The 17,092-nt window shown below is 41.6% G+C and overlaps 1 protein-coding gene across 2 annotated transcripts in view; it reads right to left on the bottom strand.

Moving 5' to 3' along the window:
- Positions 1–1,492: 1,492 nt before the first annotated feature.
- The window catches only part of mei-41 (meiotic 41), a 128,016-nt gene continuing 112,416 nt past the window's right edge, over positions 1,493–17,092 (bottom strand). For both annotated transcript variants that reach the window (XM_065441630.2, XM_070531796.1), the window contains 7 exons: positions 16,775–16,870; positions 12,247–12,400; positions 11,842–11,907; positions 10,027–10,112; positions 9,809–9,911; positions 8,516–8,629; positions 1,493–2,302 (listed from right to left, as the gene is read on the bottom strand). In XM_065441630.2, coding sequence (XP_065297702.2) covers positions 2,243–2,302; positions 8,516–8,629; positions 9,809–9,911; positions 10,027–10,112; positions 11,842–11,907; positions 12,247–12,400; positions 16,775–16,870 — 679 coding nt within the window. In that variant the 3' untranslated portion in view covers positions 1,493–2,242. The remainder of the gene's footprint in view (positions 2,303–8,515; positions 8,630–9,808; positions 9,912–10,026; positions 10,113–11,841; positions 11,908–12,246; positions 12,401–16,774; positions 16,871–17,092) is intronic.

Genomic DNA, 17,092 nt, shown 5'->3' with positions numbered 1-17,092 from the left:
CTAAGCAGCTCGCTGAGGAAAATTGCGTTTGTCTTATGTTAGCGCATCGTAGGCACCAAAATCGGAAGTTGTGGCGTCTACGTTATCACCTAAAATGAAATTTGAACTGCGCACCATGGCGACATTTAGAAAGCGGAGCGTTGTGGGCACGTCCCAGTGCGCCCTAGCCTTCGCAGTGAAAGGCATTGAAAAGGAACAGGGGCACAGCGGAGGTCGTGTTTGAGTGCCAATCACTTCGCTTCTGCTGAACGCGTCGAAGTACTTTTTGCGGCAAAGTATTTCTGAAATAGCCAATTCTTACTTCAAATGCCTTTCTTCACTTTGATAAAAAATGGTTCAGGGCCCCTTTAAATGACAATCCCATTGCTTGGCTCAGGCCACGTGGTGGGTAGGCGTTACATTTATGAGGCTCAACAACATCACAAAACATGACTACCGAAGCAGACGAGAAGCGAACTCTCGCCTGCTCGATGTTTGAGCCTCCGAAAACTTTAGCACTGTCATTGCCTCACACGGCACATTGCATTATGGCATAACTGGCAAATTTTAATGAGATTACGGGGCTGTACGTGCCAAAGCCACAATCGGATTACGAGGCGCGTCGTAGTGGCGAACTCTGGATTAATTTTGGCCCCATGGAGTTCTTTCACTTGCACCTAAAGCTAAGTACATGAGTTTTTTTTTTGTATTTTGCTCCCGTCGAAATGCGGCTGCCGAGGTCGGGATCGAACCCGCGATCTCGAGCAACGCCATAGCTGCAAAGCTATCGCGGCTGGCACAGAAGTGTTGATTTGACTTGCGGCTGCTTCTGTATTGTCGCCTGCCCGCCTCAAGACAGTGTTTATTTTTCAGAAATAGGGGAAACGTACCATATCGCATATTGAACTTAAATTTATCCAAAATTTCCTTGCATTCTTACGTTGCCTTTCCCCCTCCCCCCCTTCCCCCATGTATGGGAGCAGCGGACGAAGAATGGAAAGACTGTTATTCACTCTTTTCGGGACTGCGTTGGCTCTACTATAGCCTCCTCGACAAACTCTTTATCGAGGAGGCTATGGTTTTACCCATTCTCTGCCTCCTCTCCCAACTCCTTTCTACTATTCTATCTAGAGTTTCTGTATGTGCTAGCATTCTATCTACCTCCCCTGTGGACTGTTGCACATTAGCACAAAGGTAAGCACTGTGGTTTCTGCAATGCTTTTGCGGGTGTCACAACTGGATAATTACAGCCATCAACAGGGTATTGTAGCGACGCCCAGGGATCTCTAAAGGGCATTGTGGCGATGCCATGGAAATGTCCCAACGAGTTTCTCGTGTCATCTCTCCTCTCTGCCACGCTCATGCCATGTGTATGCATGCTCTGAACCACCTTTCGATACGCATGCAAGACAGCAACAGCAGCAGTGAAAAAGTTGAAAGAAGAGGCAAAGAAAGCTTCACTTTAAGACACTCATGCCTAGCATGAACATCTATCAACGTACACCAGGCACAATTCTCATAATGACCTCTGTCATTTTTACTTGGCAACATTTAGTTTGAACAACTGATACAAGGCCTTTCCTGGATAAGCATTTTACACACACCTATGAACACTTCATAAAGTTTCTGTTGCCCCATCATAATCACTTCAACAAAATGCATTCAAGGAGGACGTTAATGTATGCACAAGGAAAGCACAGCAAATTTTGAGCGATAGTTCATGAAATCGAATAGTTGTATTAACAGAGAAAGGCACATTTTACTCAACAAGCAATAAAGTTTATATGCAACAAATGTCCTCCTTTGTTCATTTGGATTTCAAGATAAACATTCAACTTGATCAAGGGCCCTCAGCACAGAAATTCTGTTCTGTATTTTAAAAGCATGTAATCATATTTGTTAATGTAGCACAACACTTTCAAGTAGTCCAATAAATACATCTAAGTAGCATAAAATGCAGCACTCTTAATTGTCAACAATACAGTACTAGTGACCAACATAACAAACAGATAACAGAATCAAAGCAGATGTGCTCAGATAGGTTAGCTGCTAGGGAAGTGTGCAGGAATAATAAAACAGTGATGGACATGAAATGAATTATGAGATAAAAGTACACAAGCCACTTCTTCCTCAATGATGAAAAAAAAATGGATACTGAGGAATGCACATTACGGGCACATGTAAGTATGTACAGTGCTGAAAGGATCCACAAGCTCTTCGGCAAAAAGATCCCAAGAATACTAAGCTAGTACAGAGAAAATCATCAGAGGTAGGCGCCCCAGCCAACGTACATCTGGCAGAGGTTGACCTCGTTGGTTGCTTCCTGTTAAAAGAAAAAGACATCACTGTAGCAAGGCAGCACAAACGCGCAAGGATAAAGCCAAACACTAGGGGTGTGTAAATATTGAAATTTTCGAATACGAATTGAATATGAATAAGGCGAAAAACTGTCTTCGAATATCGAATATATGCGTAGTATTAAAAATTGCAAAATGAGGTAACTATAGCTTTATTACCCTTTTAAAAATAATATTGCATTTTACGAGGCTGCTTCAGGTTAAAGAGGCACTCATTATAGGTAATGCGCTCAGGTAATGTCAGGTACTGCTCTGTCAGGTAAACGCTTGTTACAAGTTATCGCGAAGGAAAATCGACTGCTCAACATGTTCAGAACAACATCTGTCCAGGTAACATTTTCTAGGTGCATATTTTATTGTGCATACTTACAGAGCCCGAGAGTACATCATATATTGTTATGAAAAAGCCCTGGAATAAAGCTTGGAAAAAAAAAAAAATCGAAACTGATCATGTCTCACGGCCCGATGCAGACAGACTGGAACAGAGCGTACATATTCATAGTAAGGTTTGTTACAGCACTTAAGATCACAGTGCTGTAACGCTGTGTCGTCGTTTTGTACCTTCTTTTGTCCTTGTTTTGTGTTGCGCTGTAACGAACCTTGCTATGAATCCCAACCAACTGGCCTAACTTGCCGTCTTGATGCAGAGCATACAGATAATGAGCGGATCATGTCAAGCTCTCAGTGAATAAACATGTTCTTAGGCGAATGTGGAGCAAGCATATAATTTGTTAATTGCTAAATTATTCGGTCTGCCCGAATATTCACCGTTTCGACCATTATTCGGCCGTCCTCGAATATTTGGGAATTTATGAATATGCATTTCTCGAATTGAATACGCTTCAAATAAGGAAAAAATTCGACTCGTATTCGAAATTTAGAATATTCGCACACCCCTACCAAACACTGATAACTTAACTGCGCGTGTGTGAACAACATTCCTCTCACCCCCAAAAGGGGGGGGGGCACAACAAAGCAGGCTCTGCAAGCCTACGTTACTGACCATGCTAAGCAGTGACAGACCTGAACAAATTCGCACATGTGGCTGCTCATGCCGCTTCGCTCAGGACATCTTCACTGTAACCTCTCAGCCACTGGATACGGGCAAGACCATGGTTGCACACAGCTACTTCACAAGTCTCAGCTTTCGTGAAGAGATGAAACGGCCCCGGCTCTTCATCCACAAGTCTTCAGCGAGACAAAGGAACACTATGTGTGTGTACACTTAAAAGGACATTAAAGGCAAATATTAAGTCCAAAATAAAGTCCAATACTAAGCCCACCTACGAGCAGGGGGTGACGTTGCATATGCCATCACCTCTCCTTACTGCTGCCGGTGAGTAAAACAGCAACAGATGGCCAAGACAGAGCGTTGGATTCACCACTGCAGCTGCTTTCGGTGAAGTGGTGTGGACCATTTGGGGATCCCAAGATGTCACAAGGATGTGGAATTCCTTGCTACTTGCAGTTTGTGTGAGTTTCACGAGCTAGGGAAACCAGTGCAGCACTACGCGATCGAAACTATTGAAATGCAAAAGCGCGGGTGGCACAGAGTCAAGCAAAAATTAAATCCTTCAAACGTCCGCATCTTGGTCAAGGGTAAAATCAAACAGTTAGTTTTTCTAGATATCGAATAGAACTGGACAAGTAGTATTTTTATCCATCTTATAATGCAATGCAATGATCTTTTTATCACGAAAGGTTGAGTACTAGTGACTGAATTATAATGAAGAGTACCTGCGTCATCGGGCTAGCGCTTGAATGTTTCGGGTGAGTTGCAGATTGTGTCTCTCATTGACCTCAATTTCTCAATTGCTAAAACTCTGTTTGCGATAATATTGATGCCTTAGACGTTCTCGAGCATTAATTTATCACTTTAGCTTTACCTAATATTTCCCTTTAGTGTCCCTTTAATCTACATGTGATGCTTCTTATACTGTATACAGGATCAGGTCCCCCATGCCTCTTCTGATTCGCCTAGTGTCTGTGCCTCTGCTCTGCCCCCCAATGCTTTCGATACATCACACCCCACATCCTCTTGTATGTCGCTTCCCGTGTATCTACTCAACACCACCAGACTAAGAGTTGGCTAGGTGGCATTGCTTAGCTCTATGCCTCTCCTTAGCCACTGCATGCATGCTTGCTTGCACCATTTGCTAGTTATTTCTCATGGAAACACCACTTCCAGATGTAATTCGACACACATTGACTCACCCAGTAGCCTCTTAGCGAACCTGTCATTTCTTTCCTGCAAGTCTCACTTCTTTATCTGCTCCCATGCTTGAATGTGATGTTACACGATACTATAATGTCACATAGTGAAGGTGGAGAACCAGACGATAGTGAAAACTGTATTGAAATATGGTCTGTGGCTCAGATATGATGGCTATTTATACGGGACTCATTGAACCTTCTAGCATGATCGCTGGTGCTTGTGCAAGTCCTAGAATGTACACCACTAATATCATTGTGGCACATGCAATCTGCTTACACAAGGCTCAGCGAAAACATAAACAACGGGTAGAACCAACGATAACAGTAAAGAAACTTCCAATATAGAAAGGTGGTTCTTGTGCTGGGCAGTAACTTTTAACCCTTCTTAACCAGTGAAAGACGGTCACCGACAAAGATAAATAAGTATGCATGGCAATATGTCACAGAGATAGCCATGTTCCAAGCTCTTAACTTCACAGTGCAGTAAAAATGCAAACCTATTTGGTACCCATTATCTAAATGTTGAGGAGCTGTCTGACTTACAAGTGGTATAGGCCATGACAGAAAGCAGATAAGGAAACTGGGGGTTAAATAACTGACCATGGCAGAGGGGACACAGAAACAAAAGAAAGCAGCCATACTTTATGCAAGATAAAACAATTTCTCTTAGAATCAATGTGTGAAAGAGCAAACAGTGGACCAAGACATTACAGTCAATGATATTCATTTCATCAATGCCTGAATACGCCCCCTGCCTGAAAATGTTTGCAGTGCTGGAGACTTCTGGTGTGCATGAGGTAGTGTTCACCAACGCCATGCCCACATGCTCTTTCCGTCTACATTCTCCCCCCCCCCCCTGTATTCGTCCTTCCTATCACGCAACTCTTCCTAACATAGCCATGCACCAACTCGCCCAGCAAGAAGTTCTTCTGAACCACATGACAATGATCCTGTCATCTTTTTGTGAAAAAGTACTGCTCAGACTTTGAGACTGCAAAAAGAGAGAGAGAAAGAGAGACACAGAGAAGAAAAAAAAAGGGTATTTTGTTTAGCGCCAAGGTTTTCTAACTTACACTATGCTCATGAGCATTCGTGTTGTTCACTTCTCTACTCTTGTGTCCTGTCTGCAGGCCTCACTTCTGTTTTGCATAATGAATCCTTACCAACTAGCTCAGCTTTCTGTCGTTCTAAGTCGTTCTTGCACAATGAATAAAGTGCTCCTGCTAGTTATGCAGCTATGGTCTTTTCATAAGCACTGAAATCAGACGTACATTTTTCATCCCAATACGTTTTTCTCACAGATTTCCTGTTTGCTTGCATATACCTTATATGCATGAATGCAACGCTCCATCAGCAACACAATCCATGCAGAGACTTTCAAAGTTATGAAGAAAAAAACAAGGACTACAAGTTGAACTAACATTGCAGAATGCAAGCAATATCTAGGGACTAAAAGCTAGTGTTTTATAGCATAGCATGATTTAATACAATGTGTGCCTGCATTTGACTGCATCTACATGCTAACAAGCCAAGTACCACAGCATGCTGTCCCAAGGAGCCAGACGCAAGTGTGCCAGGGCACACATTAACAAAACATGAGCAAGACTAGAACAAGGTGAAAGCAGGAGCCAACGTTTCGACAAGTGGACTTGTCTTTTTCAAGGTGACATACGCTTTCCTCGGCACAGTATATATAGGTAGGGTTCTTCTAAAGGGGAGAGGGGTAAGGCAAGTGGGCGCGGCAATGAGCGAAGCTGTGTTAGCAGCGAGAGTGTAGAATTGAGAATAAAGGAGTGCTGTGCACAAGGCCGGTGACATGGCCGTCTGTCAGCCACGTGTCAATGGCTATGTGTCAGCCGGTGTGTCAACGGTGTACACAGCACCTGTCTGCTTCGCTTATTATCTGCTTCGCTGGTGGTCGTGGGCTATCGTGTCTCTGAGTGAGTGAAGGAATTGAGTGAAGGAATGAGTGGAGGAATTGAAGCCGTATCGAAATCCCTCGCAATCAATCCCCAAGTGCACGCTCCTGAAGTTTACTTATTGCTCCTTAGGTTAGTTCTCATGCTCAACTATTTTGAATTTGATTCTATTCACTACCTACAAACTTTTGGTACTACCATGAGAACACCATTCGCTCCCACGTATGCGAATAATTTCATGGGACAGCTTGAAGCAGACTTGTTGAAATCCTACCCTTTAATACCCCACACCTATCTTTGTTACATTGACAACATATTTATAATATGGGAACACAGCACAAGCGCGATAACTGACTTAATTAGCCATTTCAATAACTTTCACCCGAGTATTAAATTTATTGCTCACTACCCTCGTAGTCAAATCAACTTCCTCGACACGATGGTCTACACAGAAAATGGAAAACTGAGAACGACACTTTGCCAGAAGCCTACGGATAGCCAGCGATATTTAGACTACAACAGTCATTACCCACGACACTGCAAGCAAGGAACTATTTTTTTGACCAAGCGAAACGAATAAAAAGAATCTGCAGCGAAGACAATGATTATGTCCACCACCTAAATGACCTTAAAACAATGCTAGCAGAAAGAAACTATCCACAAGTTGCTCTTGATAGAGCTTATGATGTCGCGTCAAGATTGGAGAGGTAGTTGGAATTAGCTAAGAAACAGCCTACACCAGAATCTGACAGACTGCCAGCCTTTATAACAAAATATTCTAATGCACACCCAAACATAAACAACATCCTATGAAAATACCACCCAATATTATCAAGTAATGAGCGTCTGAGAAAAGCTTTCCCAGATGTACCAAGGGTTACCGATCGCCGCAACAGAAACATTAAAGACATGTCAGTGCATGCAAAGATCAGCCGACATCATTTACCCGTAATAGGACTGACAACCGTAAAGGGACAACCGTCGTAAAGGGACTGACAACCAATTTTAATGGCACCTGATTTTCTTCGTGCAACAGAAAGCTTACCGGTCAGATTGTCCAATCATACCGTGATAACACAGAAAATGCTGTGGAACATTTTTATAATTTTCTATCTGCAGTGAGGATGTAGTTGTAAGCTTAAAACATGCTGGAATCAGTGACAGGTCAGCACAATAACGATTATACACCAGCACTGGTGTGAAACAGATGACAAGTATAGCCCTATAGCTACAAGGAAGTAATAAAAACTGTCACCGTAACTGGCACAGCCAGTTGCGGTGACAGTTGAGTTTTTGTTTGTGGGGCCGTGCACTCTTTCTGAATTGAACAAACCTATTTTGGTGCTGGCACCCATCTATGGCACAATGAGTCAATAGCATACTGTATCTCACACAGACCACATAACTCAGGGTATACTCCCTCGCAAATATCCGCACTTTCAAAAGCATGCACTTATGTGTGCTGCTGTGCAATAAAATGAAAAAGCATGGTGTAAAAAAAGAAATGGTTTTGCTGCTAGAATGTCTGTGCCCCTGCCTGAGAAGAGAAGGGATGCAATGGCTCTGCCACTCCACTCGTCGTGAAGGTAGTGTTGCTAATTAGCGTGAGAATTTTTTACTTGTAACACGCACTGAATAAGGCAAAAACGCCTAACCATATAACAACCGCAAATATAAACAATAAGTGCGTGGTACTTAACGGCTGACTTGCCTGCGGTAATCTGATATACTACATCCGAAGTACCAAGGCTCCACTATCAGTTCACGCCACTTATAGTTTTTTTCTGCCTTTCCATGCCAATTTAAAACTAGATTTCTGACTCAAATTGCGAGCAGCCTGCTTGATTATATTACTACAAATAATGGTTCTTCTCATTTTCATCAATATGTGATGACACGTCCTGGGCGGTTGTCAGTCTCTATTAACTAATTTCTTAGGAAAAAATCTGTTTGATGCATGGGTAAAGAGATTCCTGTCCCTCAGTAGTGCTGTGGAGTTCATTGTAGTTGAAGCTTTGAAATTAAATGTACAACAAGGAGCCCTACCTGAATGAGGCTGTCCACTTGCCCCTCAACAGAGAGAGGTGGTCCAGCAGGCTTGTTGCGACCCCTGTAGACACCTTTTAGCCTCTGCTCGATTCCATTCACGTTGACCAAGGCCTGATAAGGGGGTACATGTGTGCACAGTAAGCAAACCATTTCAGTGCACATCATGATTAGGCAATTCCTGAAACAGAATAGCTCAGATGCCCAGTATAATCTGCCGGATACACTGAAGAGCCCAGATCTTAAGCAAATATGCACAGTGCGAAAGAGACAATGTCATCATTAGTGTTTTGCAAAGTCCGTTCAAGTGTACAGTTGATTTCCATTAATTCGACTCTTACAGGACTGACAAAACTAATCGAATTATCTGGCAGGTTAAATTAAACAAGATGCAGAAAAAAGGGCCAAAACACACCGCTGGTTTATTTGGCAGTATTTGCGCTATTCTAAAACACTCCAAAATCAAATGTGTGCTCACTTTCTATGAGTACAGAGCAGAAGACTCATGTAAAAATAACACTAAACCACCTAATCAAAGTAGAAATCTAAGGCGCACCCAATTTTTCAGCAAGAAGAATGGGCAAGGGTCTAATATGTGTTGCACAATGGCGGCCGATTTTCTAAAGCCAGCTTCCCCGCACGGTTATTTAAAAACAGCTTCGCCGCAGTACAAGTATGTATGCAGAAAAGCGTACGAACGCCGCGAAGTCGGCTTTGGTTTCATGTCAGATTGCACCGCACAAAAAATTTTCGGCCAAACATTATTTTAAAAACATTTTATAAAAAAAACAGCATGCGTTGTAATCAGGTAATACCTTAATTATACATTGTGAACTACGGTTATTTTATGTCTATACATGGTCACGATACTGGGGAAACTAGCCCTTAACAGCTTCATTGTAAAATTTAGGTCCATAGAAATGCATGGCCACTGGCCGGGACTTTCGGTCAGGATTGATTTAATGGAAGTCGACTGCATTTCACAGCTTGAGTCAGTGTGTGTGGTGGCTTAGTTGCAGGCCTTACATGACAGAGAAGAGCTTGCAAACAAAACTAAAATGAGAAAGTGTCACGAAACATGTGACAAAGACATGTTTACATTTGTTTCTTCAATTTAACGTAGAACTTGGCATAGCATAGCCACATATTTGCCATTTGGTTTATGGCACGGCGACAAAAAGCTCAAGCTTGCTGCTTCATATTGATTCACTGCTGGGAAACAAGGACACCCAAGGCAACGAAGCTGGGTATGATCGGTCAAGTGACTAGGACACATCATTCATTCAAACTTGCCTTTTCGTTGATGATCTCTCCTGACTCTGACTGATGGCTCCTAGCTCCTTTTGGGGCTTTGCTCCACTCGACAAGAGGGTCATGTACAAATGGTTTCAGCACACTGGGAGGAAGTAAAGAGGAGTAACATAAACTGTAAAATGCACACGCACGCACATATGCGCACATCTCAGCAAGGTACACTGCAGACTTGAAGGATAACCTGCCGTGACCCTCACCTCATCAATGCATCTGTCTCGTTCCTCATGATCCGTAATGTGACTTCGCATGCTTTCCTAAAGACACCTTCATATCCGAGTGGACCCTGGATGTTGCAAAAAGAACACTAAATGGGCAAAGTGTAGCTATACCTTGTTTCAACACATTAGCATAAAAAGAAGAGGTACTGTTACTTTTGCAAACTAAAGCTGTAAATATGCAACATTATGACAAGTCATAGCAGCCGCATTGCTGCTTTTCTGTGGTAGCATTCTAATGCCATTTTACCACTTTATGTGGGCAGTAAATACTTCGTCAATGACTTAAACTGTGTGCTCACATTTTGGAGCTAAAGACGTACTTAGAAAAGCCACCCAGTGAGCTTGCTCCACAAAATGTCCATTATAAAAATTTGCTCTCATAAACAGGTGCAATAAAATACTGCCAAACTGGTGTGATGAATGCCACAGTGCCAAGTCAGCATACCTGATAATAGCATTTCAATAGGATAAGTTTAAGAAGAGAAAGATCAAAAGAGAAAAAAAGAAGAAAAAGAAAGAAACAAAAATATGCTTCCATTGTTTCATTATGCCATACATTTGGCAGCTCTGTTAACATGCCACTAGATATAGAACTGGCAATATATGGCGAGCTCGAACAATTTGGGCTTGTACCAGGACAGCATGAACTAGCTATTCTGAAAAAATCCGCAATTAAAGAGGAAGAACCGACCACAAGTTTTTTTCTAAGGTGCCTCCCAAGTTTGAACTTCTTCAGCTCACATGTATGAAAACGCACAGTACTGACCACTGCTCTTTTTGAAGGTGATAAACAATTTGTAAACTGATACATGTGGCCAGGATAAGGATATGTGATAATGGTGATGATGTGCACCAGGCAAGTTCAGACTGATGAACCTGACTGGCAATTGCTCCACCTGAGTGGCTCTAAAGCAAACAAAAAGGCGAGCGAGCCATTACATGTGCAACAGACCAGTGTTGCTGAGTAAGGCAAGCAGAAGATAAGAAGCCTTGTTACACAACACTGGGCTCTTTTGCTAAAAGACATTTCTTTCAAAGCAATTAAAAATAAGAGCTAGTTATCTTATTTGTCATATACGGATCTTCTGGCACCCTCACTTTCGAGAGGTACGATAGCACACTGCATCATCAGCTTGTTCATTTTCTGCGAACCCAACCCAACATGTGACAAGACTCATCAGAATGTCAAGCTGATCCTCTTTTCCCTTGGATCATTCAGAAATATAAGTCTGCTAACAAAACTTGTCGAACGGATTTGCAATGCAGGTGGTAAAGTTCAGGCCTCGAGAACATCAGCACCCTTACGTGCAAGCATGTTAAAAACAGTTGCCTCGATCATTTAGGAGGTAACTTCCAAAAGCAGTAGGAACAAAAGTCTAACCTATGGACATTAACAAGCAGGTCCTGTAGTTGCTCAATTATTGCCTGTTTATCTATTTTGCCTCACTGGTCTGAATTCACCCTCATCATTTTTAATATGGTGTGTACAGTAGTGTCTACAGCTAGAGGGAACGGCTCATTTGTATGCAACATATTTCCTACTTAATCAGGAAGCAGTGGCAAATATAATGTGTAAGGCAGGCACTTATTACAAAAAAAAAAAAAAGCATGCAGATGCTCATGACTAATTTGGACTTTATATGATGCTGGAACACCAAAAATAAAGGACTTATCAATATGCACATGTGCACACCATACCTCACATATTAGATGTAAGCTGTGGCTGGCTCCCACAGTATCATTTTTCAGGTAACACACGCCGAGTAATGAGATGTGGGAGCTCGATATACTTACCATGGCATCTACCATGTTGTGAGTCAGGCGGAATGGAACTTTCTCTGGCCAATCAAAGGTTTCACCCTGTTTAAAAGTAAACATCATAATTATTTGTACCACAAAAATTATTGCAAGCTTAACTATATTGTTACATTTAAACTCACCATGGTAATTATGAATGACATTACCTAACATACATTGCAGATCAGATAGCTGAGAGTTGCACACAGTAAAGCAACAGAAAGGGTTTGAACAAGGCACCACAAGAACAGGAGCAACATGTAAATCACCATGTATTACCCATCCTACAGATCACTTTTATAGATTTCTTATATTATGCCCATTCAAATCCCAGATTAGCGGAAAGCAAATCAAGCAAGGGATTCAAAACCGTGGTGTCCAGAGTAAGAAAGGGGCTCATGCCTTGTTGAAGAGACAGTTGAAGTCGACATGCACAGCATCTCCACATGAAGCATCAAAGAGGATGTTCTCGCCATGTCGGTCCCCCAAACCCAGGATGAAGCCAACAATGCTCATAACGGCCACTGTTTGAGCATATGACTGCCTTGCAGTGTACCTGAGAGATTCAGACGCATAAATACACACATACATTAGGGTAGATTGGGACACTGCGTTTAGATGTTTATAAACAGATGTTTATAAATAACTACATACCGATCAAGAGCAAAAAAAAACAAAAAGGCTAAACCCCTGGATAACACGTTACGTAATACATGCGAAGAGAAAGGTAAAGTGATTAGGAAAGAAGCTGAACACAAAACTAACAAGTCTAACTAGAAATTATCTTGCAGTAGCTGTTAACTATACGAGGTGTAAACTAAAAAATGCTAACAGCAATAATATTGCAAAGATTCTTCCCAAATTTGAGAAAAATGCTCCAAATAAATTTTGGAAATATCTGAATCCAAAGAAAAATGACGAGCACACGCATTTTTCTGAAGACAACACTGCTCTTGCTAACTATTTTTGTGATTAGTTCCAATCAAATTTTACCGTAGATGATGGAAGCATACCATCCGTGGAACCTTCTGACTGTACACAAATAAAACTACTAACAGTTACTGAGCAAGGAGTGCTTGTCCTTTTATTAGACATTGATACAAAGAAGGGCACGGGCCCTGACAACTTGCCAAACATCTTAAGAGGTATGTGCAGTGGCTAGCTAAATACTTAAGCATAATATTTATTAGATCAATAAAATCTTGTACTGTTCCCACGGAGTGGAAGACTACCAAAATAATACCCATACATAAATCTGGCAGCAAAATCATGGTCTCAAATTACAGACCAATATCACTAATTAGCTTGACGTCACTAAAACTAAAACTAAAACTAAACTAAAACTAAAACTAAAACTAAACTAAAACAAGTCACTAAAACAAGTAATATTAAAACACACAACTATATATCAGGAAGAACAAGACATTTTGTTTCCTGCACATCATGGTTTCCGTAAGGACCTTTGAACAATGGCTCAACTTCTAGAATTAATACATGATGCAGCCCAGGCCACTGATAACCACAAGCAAATTGATCTTATCTTTTTTAGATTTTTCTAAAGCGTTTGACTGCGTTTCACACAAAAATTAATAAAGGAAGAGATAACACCTGGAGATGGCCCCATAGTTCACTGGATTCAAGACTACTTGAGTAACGACTCAACGTAAAACAAATACGTAAAGCTGCCTCTAGAATAACATCAGTCACATTAGGCATACAACAAGGTAGCATTCTGGCCCCAATCTTATTCACAATATTTATAAATGACTTGCTTCTCTCCACTGATGCAAAAATCAGGCTGTTTGCTAACGAGTGCGTTATTTACCAGGAAATAATTACTGTTGCAGATCACCTTATACAGTAAAAGCTCATTAATTCACAACTCGTTAATTCAAAATTTAGGATAATTCAAAGTAGCCGCCGTGGTCCGTCCAGCAATGTATTGAAAGCAATAGGTAACATCCCATTAATTCACACTGAAATCCGCACCACCAACAATAATTCGAACTCCGCGCCATCGTGGATGGAGAGAGTGCTAATGCGTGGGAGCCCGTTGGCAATGCTGGTGTTGCCGCGCGGGCCACGCAGCTTTGCTTTTTCCATCTGCCGCTTTTTGTTTAGACCTGACTGGAGAGAGGAGCATTTGCGCCTGGCAATGGCATGGCAAATGCCTGTGTTGCAGGCTGCTTCTCTCCCGTGAGGTTCCGTATAAAGCCAAAGGGCTAAAAAATCGTCGCCGTGCGCCGTATGCTGTATGTTCGAGAGAAAGCGTGCGAGGATGAGCCGGCGAACGTGGTTCAATCTCGTGTGCACGAGAGAGGAAGGCGGGGCAGATGTGCGCTCTCCTGTCGAGTGCGAGGCACAGGGTTGAGGCAGAGGGAGGCTGAGGGGCAACGTTCTTCTTGGCAGCTGCTGCTTACGGTGCAGACATGCGGGCAGGCGTCATATCTTGAAAGCGATCTGCGACGTAACCGAAGTGCGTGCCTGCATGGGCCGTATCTTCAAAGCAATCTGCGATGTTTGCAGTATGCACGTAGTGCCGGTAGGGGATATGCTTTCTACACTTCATTCACGTTAAGCGAGAGCTGTACAAAAGCCAATTTGCTCGCTGCTACTGCCACGTTTCCTCACTTCAGCGTTTTCCAGCAAGTTTCCACGGTCATCGAGCGAGATGGTTCATGTTTACCTGTGTGCGTGTGACACTGTACTTGTTGATTTAGTTAATACACGAATGTTTACACATTTATACGGCCGATAAAACTACTATCCTTACTTCGTATAGCTATTTATTAATTTGCTACTGTAATTGATGCTTCGCTTTTCGGGCGAAAGTGCGACATTTTTTGGTTCTCCGCACCAGTCGGCATGACGAACGCACGGATGGAGCAAGAGCCATCTTGACGTCGGGCACGTCGGACCGCATTGGCCGTGTCCGGTTACATTGGCTGCACCAGTGCTTCGAAGTATAGACGCCAATGTGACGTTGCGTGTGTGTGCGTGTGCTCACGCCACGTTGGACTATGCATGCGTCTTAACTGAGCAATCTTTTTCTGACTTTCATTAGTTCGAATTTGGTAGCATCCCTTCGGAATTTGAATTAACGAGCTTTTACTGTACTCAATAGCATGCTAGATGCTGTACACTAGTGGCATAACAACTGGCAAATGTCTCTCAATGCTGGTAAATGTGCTTCCTTGGCAATAACCTGCAAAATGTAAGGGTCTAACTTTTCTTACACTATTGACAACTGTCCTCTGATTAAAGTAAATGATCACAAATACTTGGGAATAACAATTTCAAGCGATCTAAGATGGGAGACTCACCTTGATAACATTACTAGCACAGCCCTGAAGCGACTGTTTGTACTCATAAGACATCTTAAACTAGCTCCACCAAATACCAAACTAATAGCTTATACAACACTTGTCTGATCTGTAATAGAATATACTAGCCCTGTCTGGTTTTCTTTTACCCAACAACAGGAGAGCAAAATAAAGGCAGCACAAAGAAAAGCAATAAGGCTAAGTATAGTATAGGCTTACAGACTCCCCAACACAACTTAATCATGCTGGCATCGTAACATTACGAAATCGAACCAAAATAACACAGTTAAGACTGATGTTCCAATTCCTACACAACATGATCAAAACTGATACCTCAACAATTATATCTAACTCAAATGGAAGACCATCTCGTCATAAGCACTCCAATACACTAACTGAATACTCTTTCAATACTAATTGCTTCAAATACTCATTTTTTCCTCTAATAATTAGGACTAGAACTCACTGAAATCCACTGTAACTAACAAATCATCATTAAACAGGTTTGTTGGCATGGTTGACAATGAATTGCTTGCGTCACAAGTAGCCTCAACATCATCGTAGAATTATTAAACTTACTGAGTGTCTAGACTATGCCATTGTTACAAATGCATTGTTTTTCTTTTTCTTGTATGTAGATGGTGTAACCAAAACCATTTTTCTAACTTATTGTTTAAGTAGCACAACGTATAATGTATGACTCTGTGAAACCAACAGATGTTTCATATACCTTTCCTGCTATAACCTCCGATGAGATTGGCAGTATTTTTAAATAAATAAACAAATAAAAGCTAACTTCAGTAGCACAACCAACGTTCCTACACTTTCCTGTCTTTTAAGTGCACTATCATGTCTCAATGAACAAGCCAACAATTTATCAGAGAAAACACTTGAATATTCATGATCAAAAATAACGTACAGCGCGAAGGACAAGGACAGCGATAGCGAACCACCCTAGTTCAATATTCAGTGCTGAGGAAATCTCAGCACCACTGTTGCGCTGTTCCGACATTGTGTTAGTAACTACATAAAGTGTGCCATCCTTACTGAACACAAACACTGGTACATGAAGGCCTTATGAATGTGTGGGAAAATAATTATAGTAACGAAATAAAGGATATAAAGATGTAAATTTAGAATGTATTTTGATGAGAATCACCGTGTAACAAATATCAGTCTATGACAAATACGGTGACAAATATCAAAATTAATAAAGGTACTGATTTCGTGCTGAATGCAACTTTGTTGCGAAAAGATTCAACTGTAAGCAAAGTTGCAGCTTCAGGTGCAAGTTGTGAAAACAAATTGTCACAGTGGCCTAAATGGAGATGTCTTTTTCAGTGATAAATCAGTGCTCCTTGATATCAGAGATCTAAAATAATGGAAAGCTCCTTGCCATGACAGGCTGCATAGTCTAATGTACAATTGAAATGTGGAATAGTGCACAAATGCTATTATAGTGAATTAATGCAACACTTTTGTTAGCAGATGTTCAAAGAATTTAGAAAAAAAACTTTCTCAGACCTTTATACATTAAGACTTCACTCACTAAACTATAAACTTGAGACCATTTCACAACGATCATTGATGACAAAAAGGGCACTGACCAGGCAGTTGGGTCCGGGAAGTTCTTGTGAAACCATTCAACAAAAACAGGTGGGAACCGAGGAAGAAATTTTTCTTTGAATATGGCCAGTTTCTTCCTGTGCACGAAATAAACAAGAATATAAAGTACACCGAAAGTCATCATTCATAATTTTTATTTATCGGACACATGGCACCGAGTTTGTTCCTAAAAGCCTTCTCTATCATGCATTTCTCTGTGCTACACACATATTCATGTTTCTATATGACAATATGGACAGATGATCAAAGGAAGATAGAAACAAAGTGATTGACAGTGGTCGAAAAAGGGACATTGCTGG

The sequence above is a fragment of the Dermacentor albipictus genome, chromosome 1 (genome assembly GCF_038994185.2).
Source record: "Dermacentor albipictus isolate Rhodes 1998 colony chromosome 1, USDA_Dalb.pri_finalv2, whole genome shotgun sequence".
In the NCBI taxonomy this organism is placed as follows: domain Eukaryota; kingdom Metazoa; phylum Arthropoda; class Arachnida; order Ixodida; family Ixodidae; genus Dermacentor; species Dermacentor albipictus.
The sequence above is the reverse complement of the archived record's forward strand: the minus strand, read 5'-3'. Positions and strand labels throughout refer to the sequence as shown.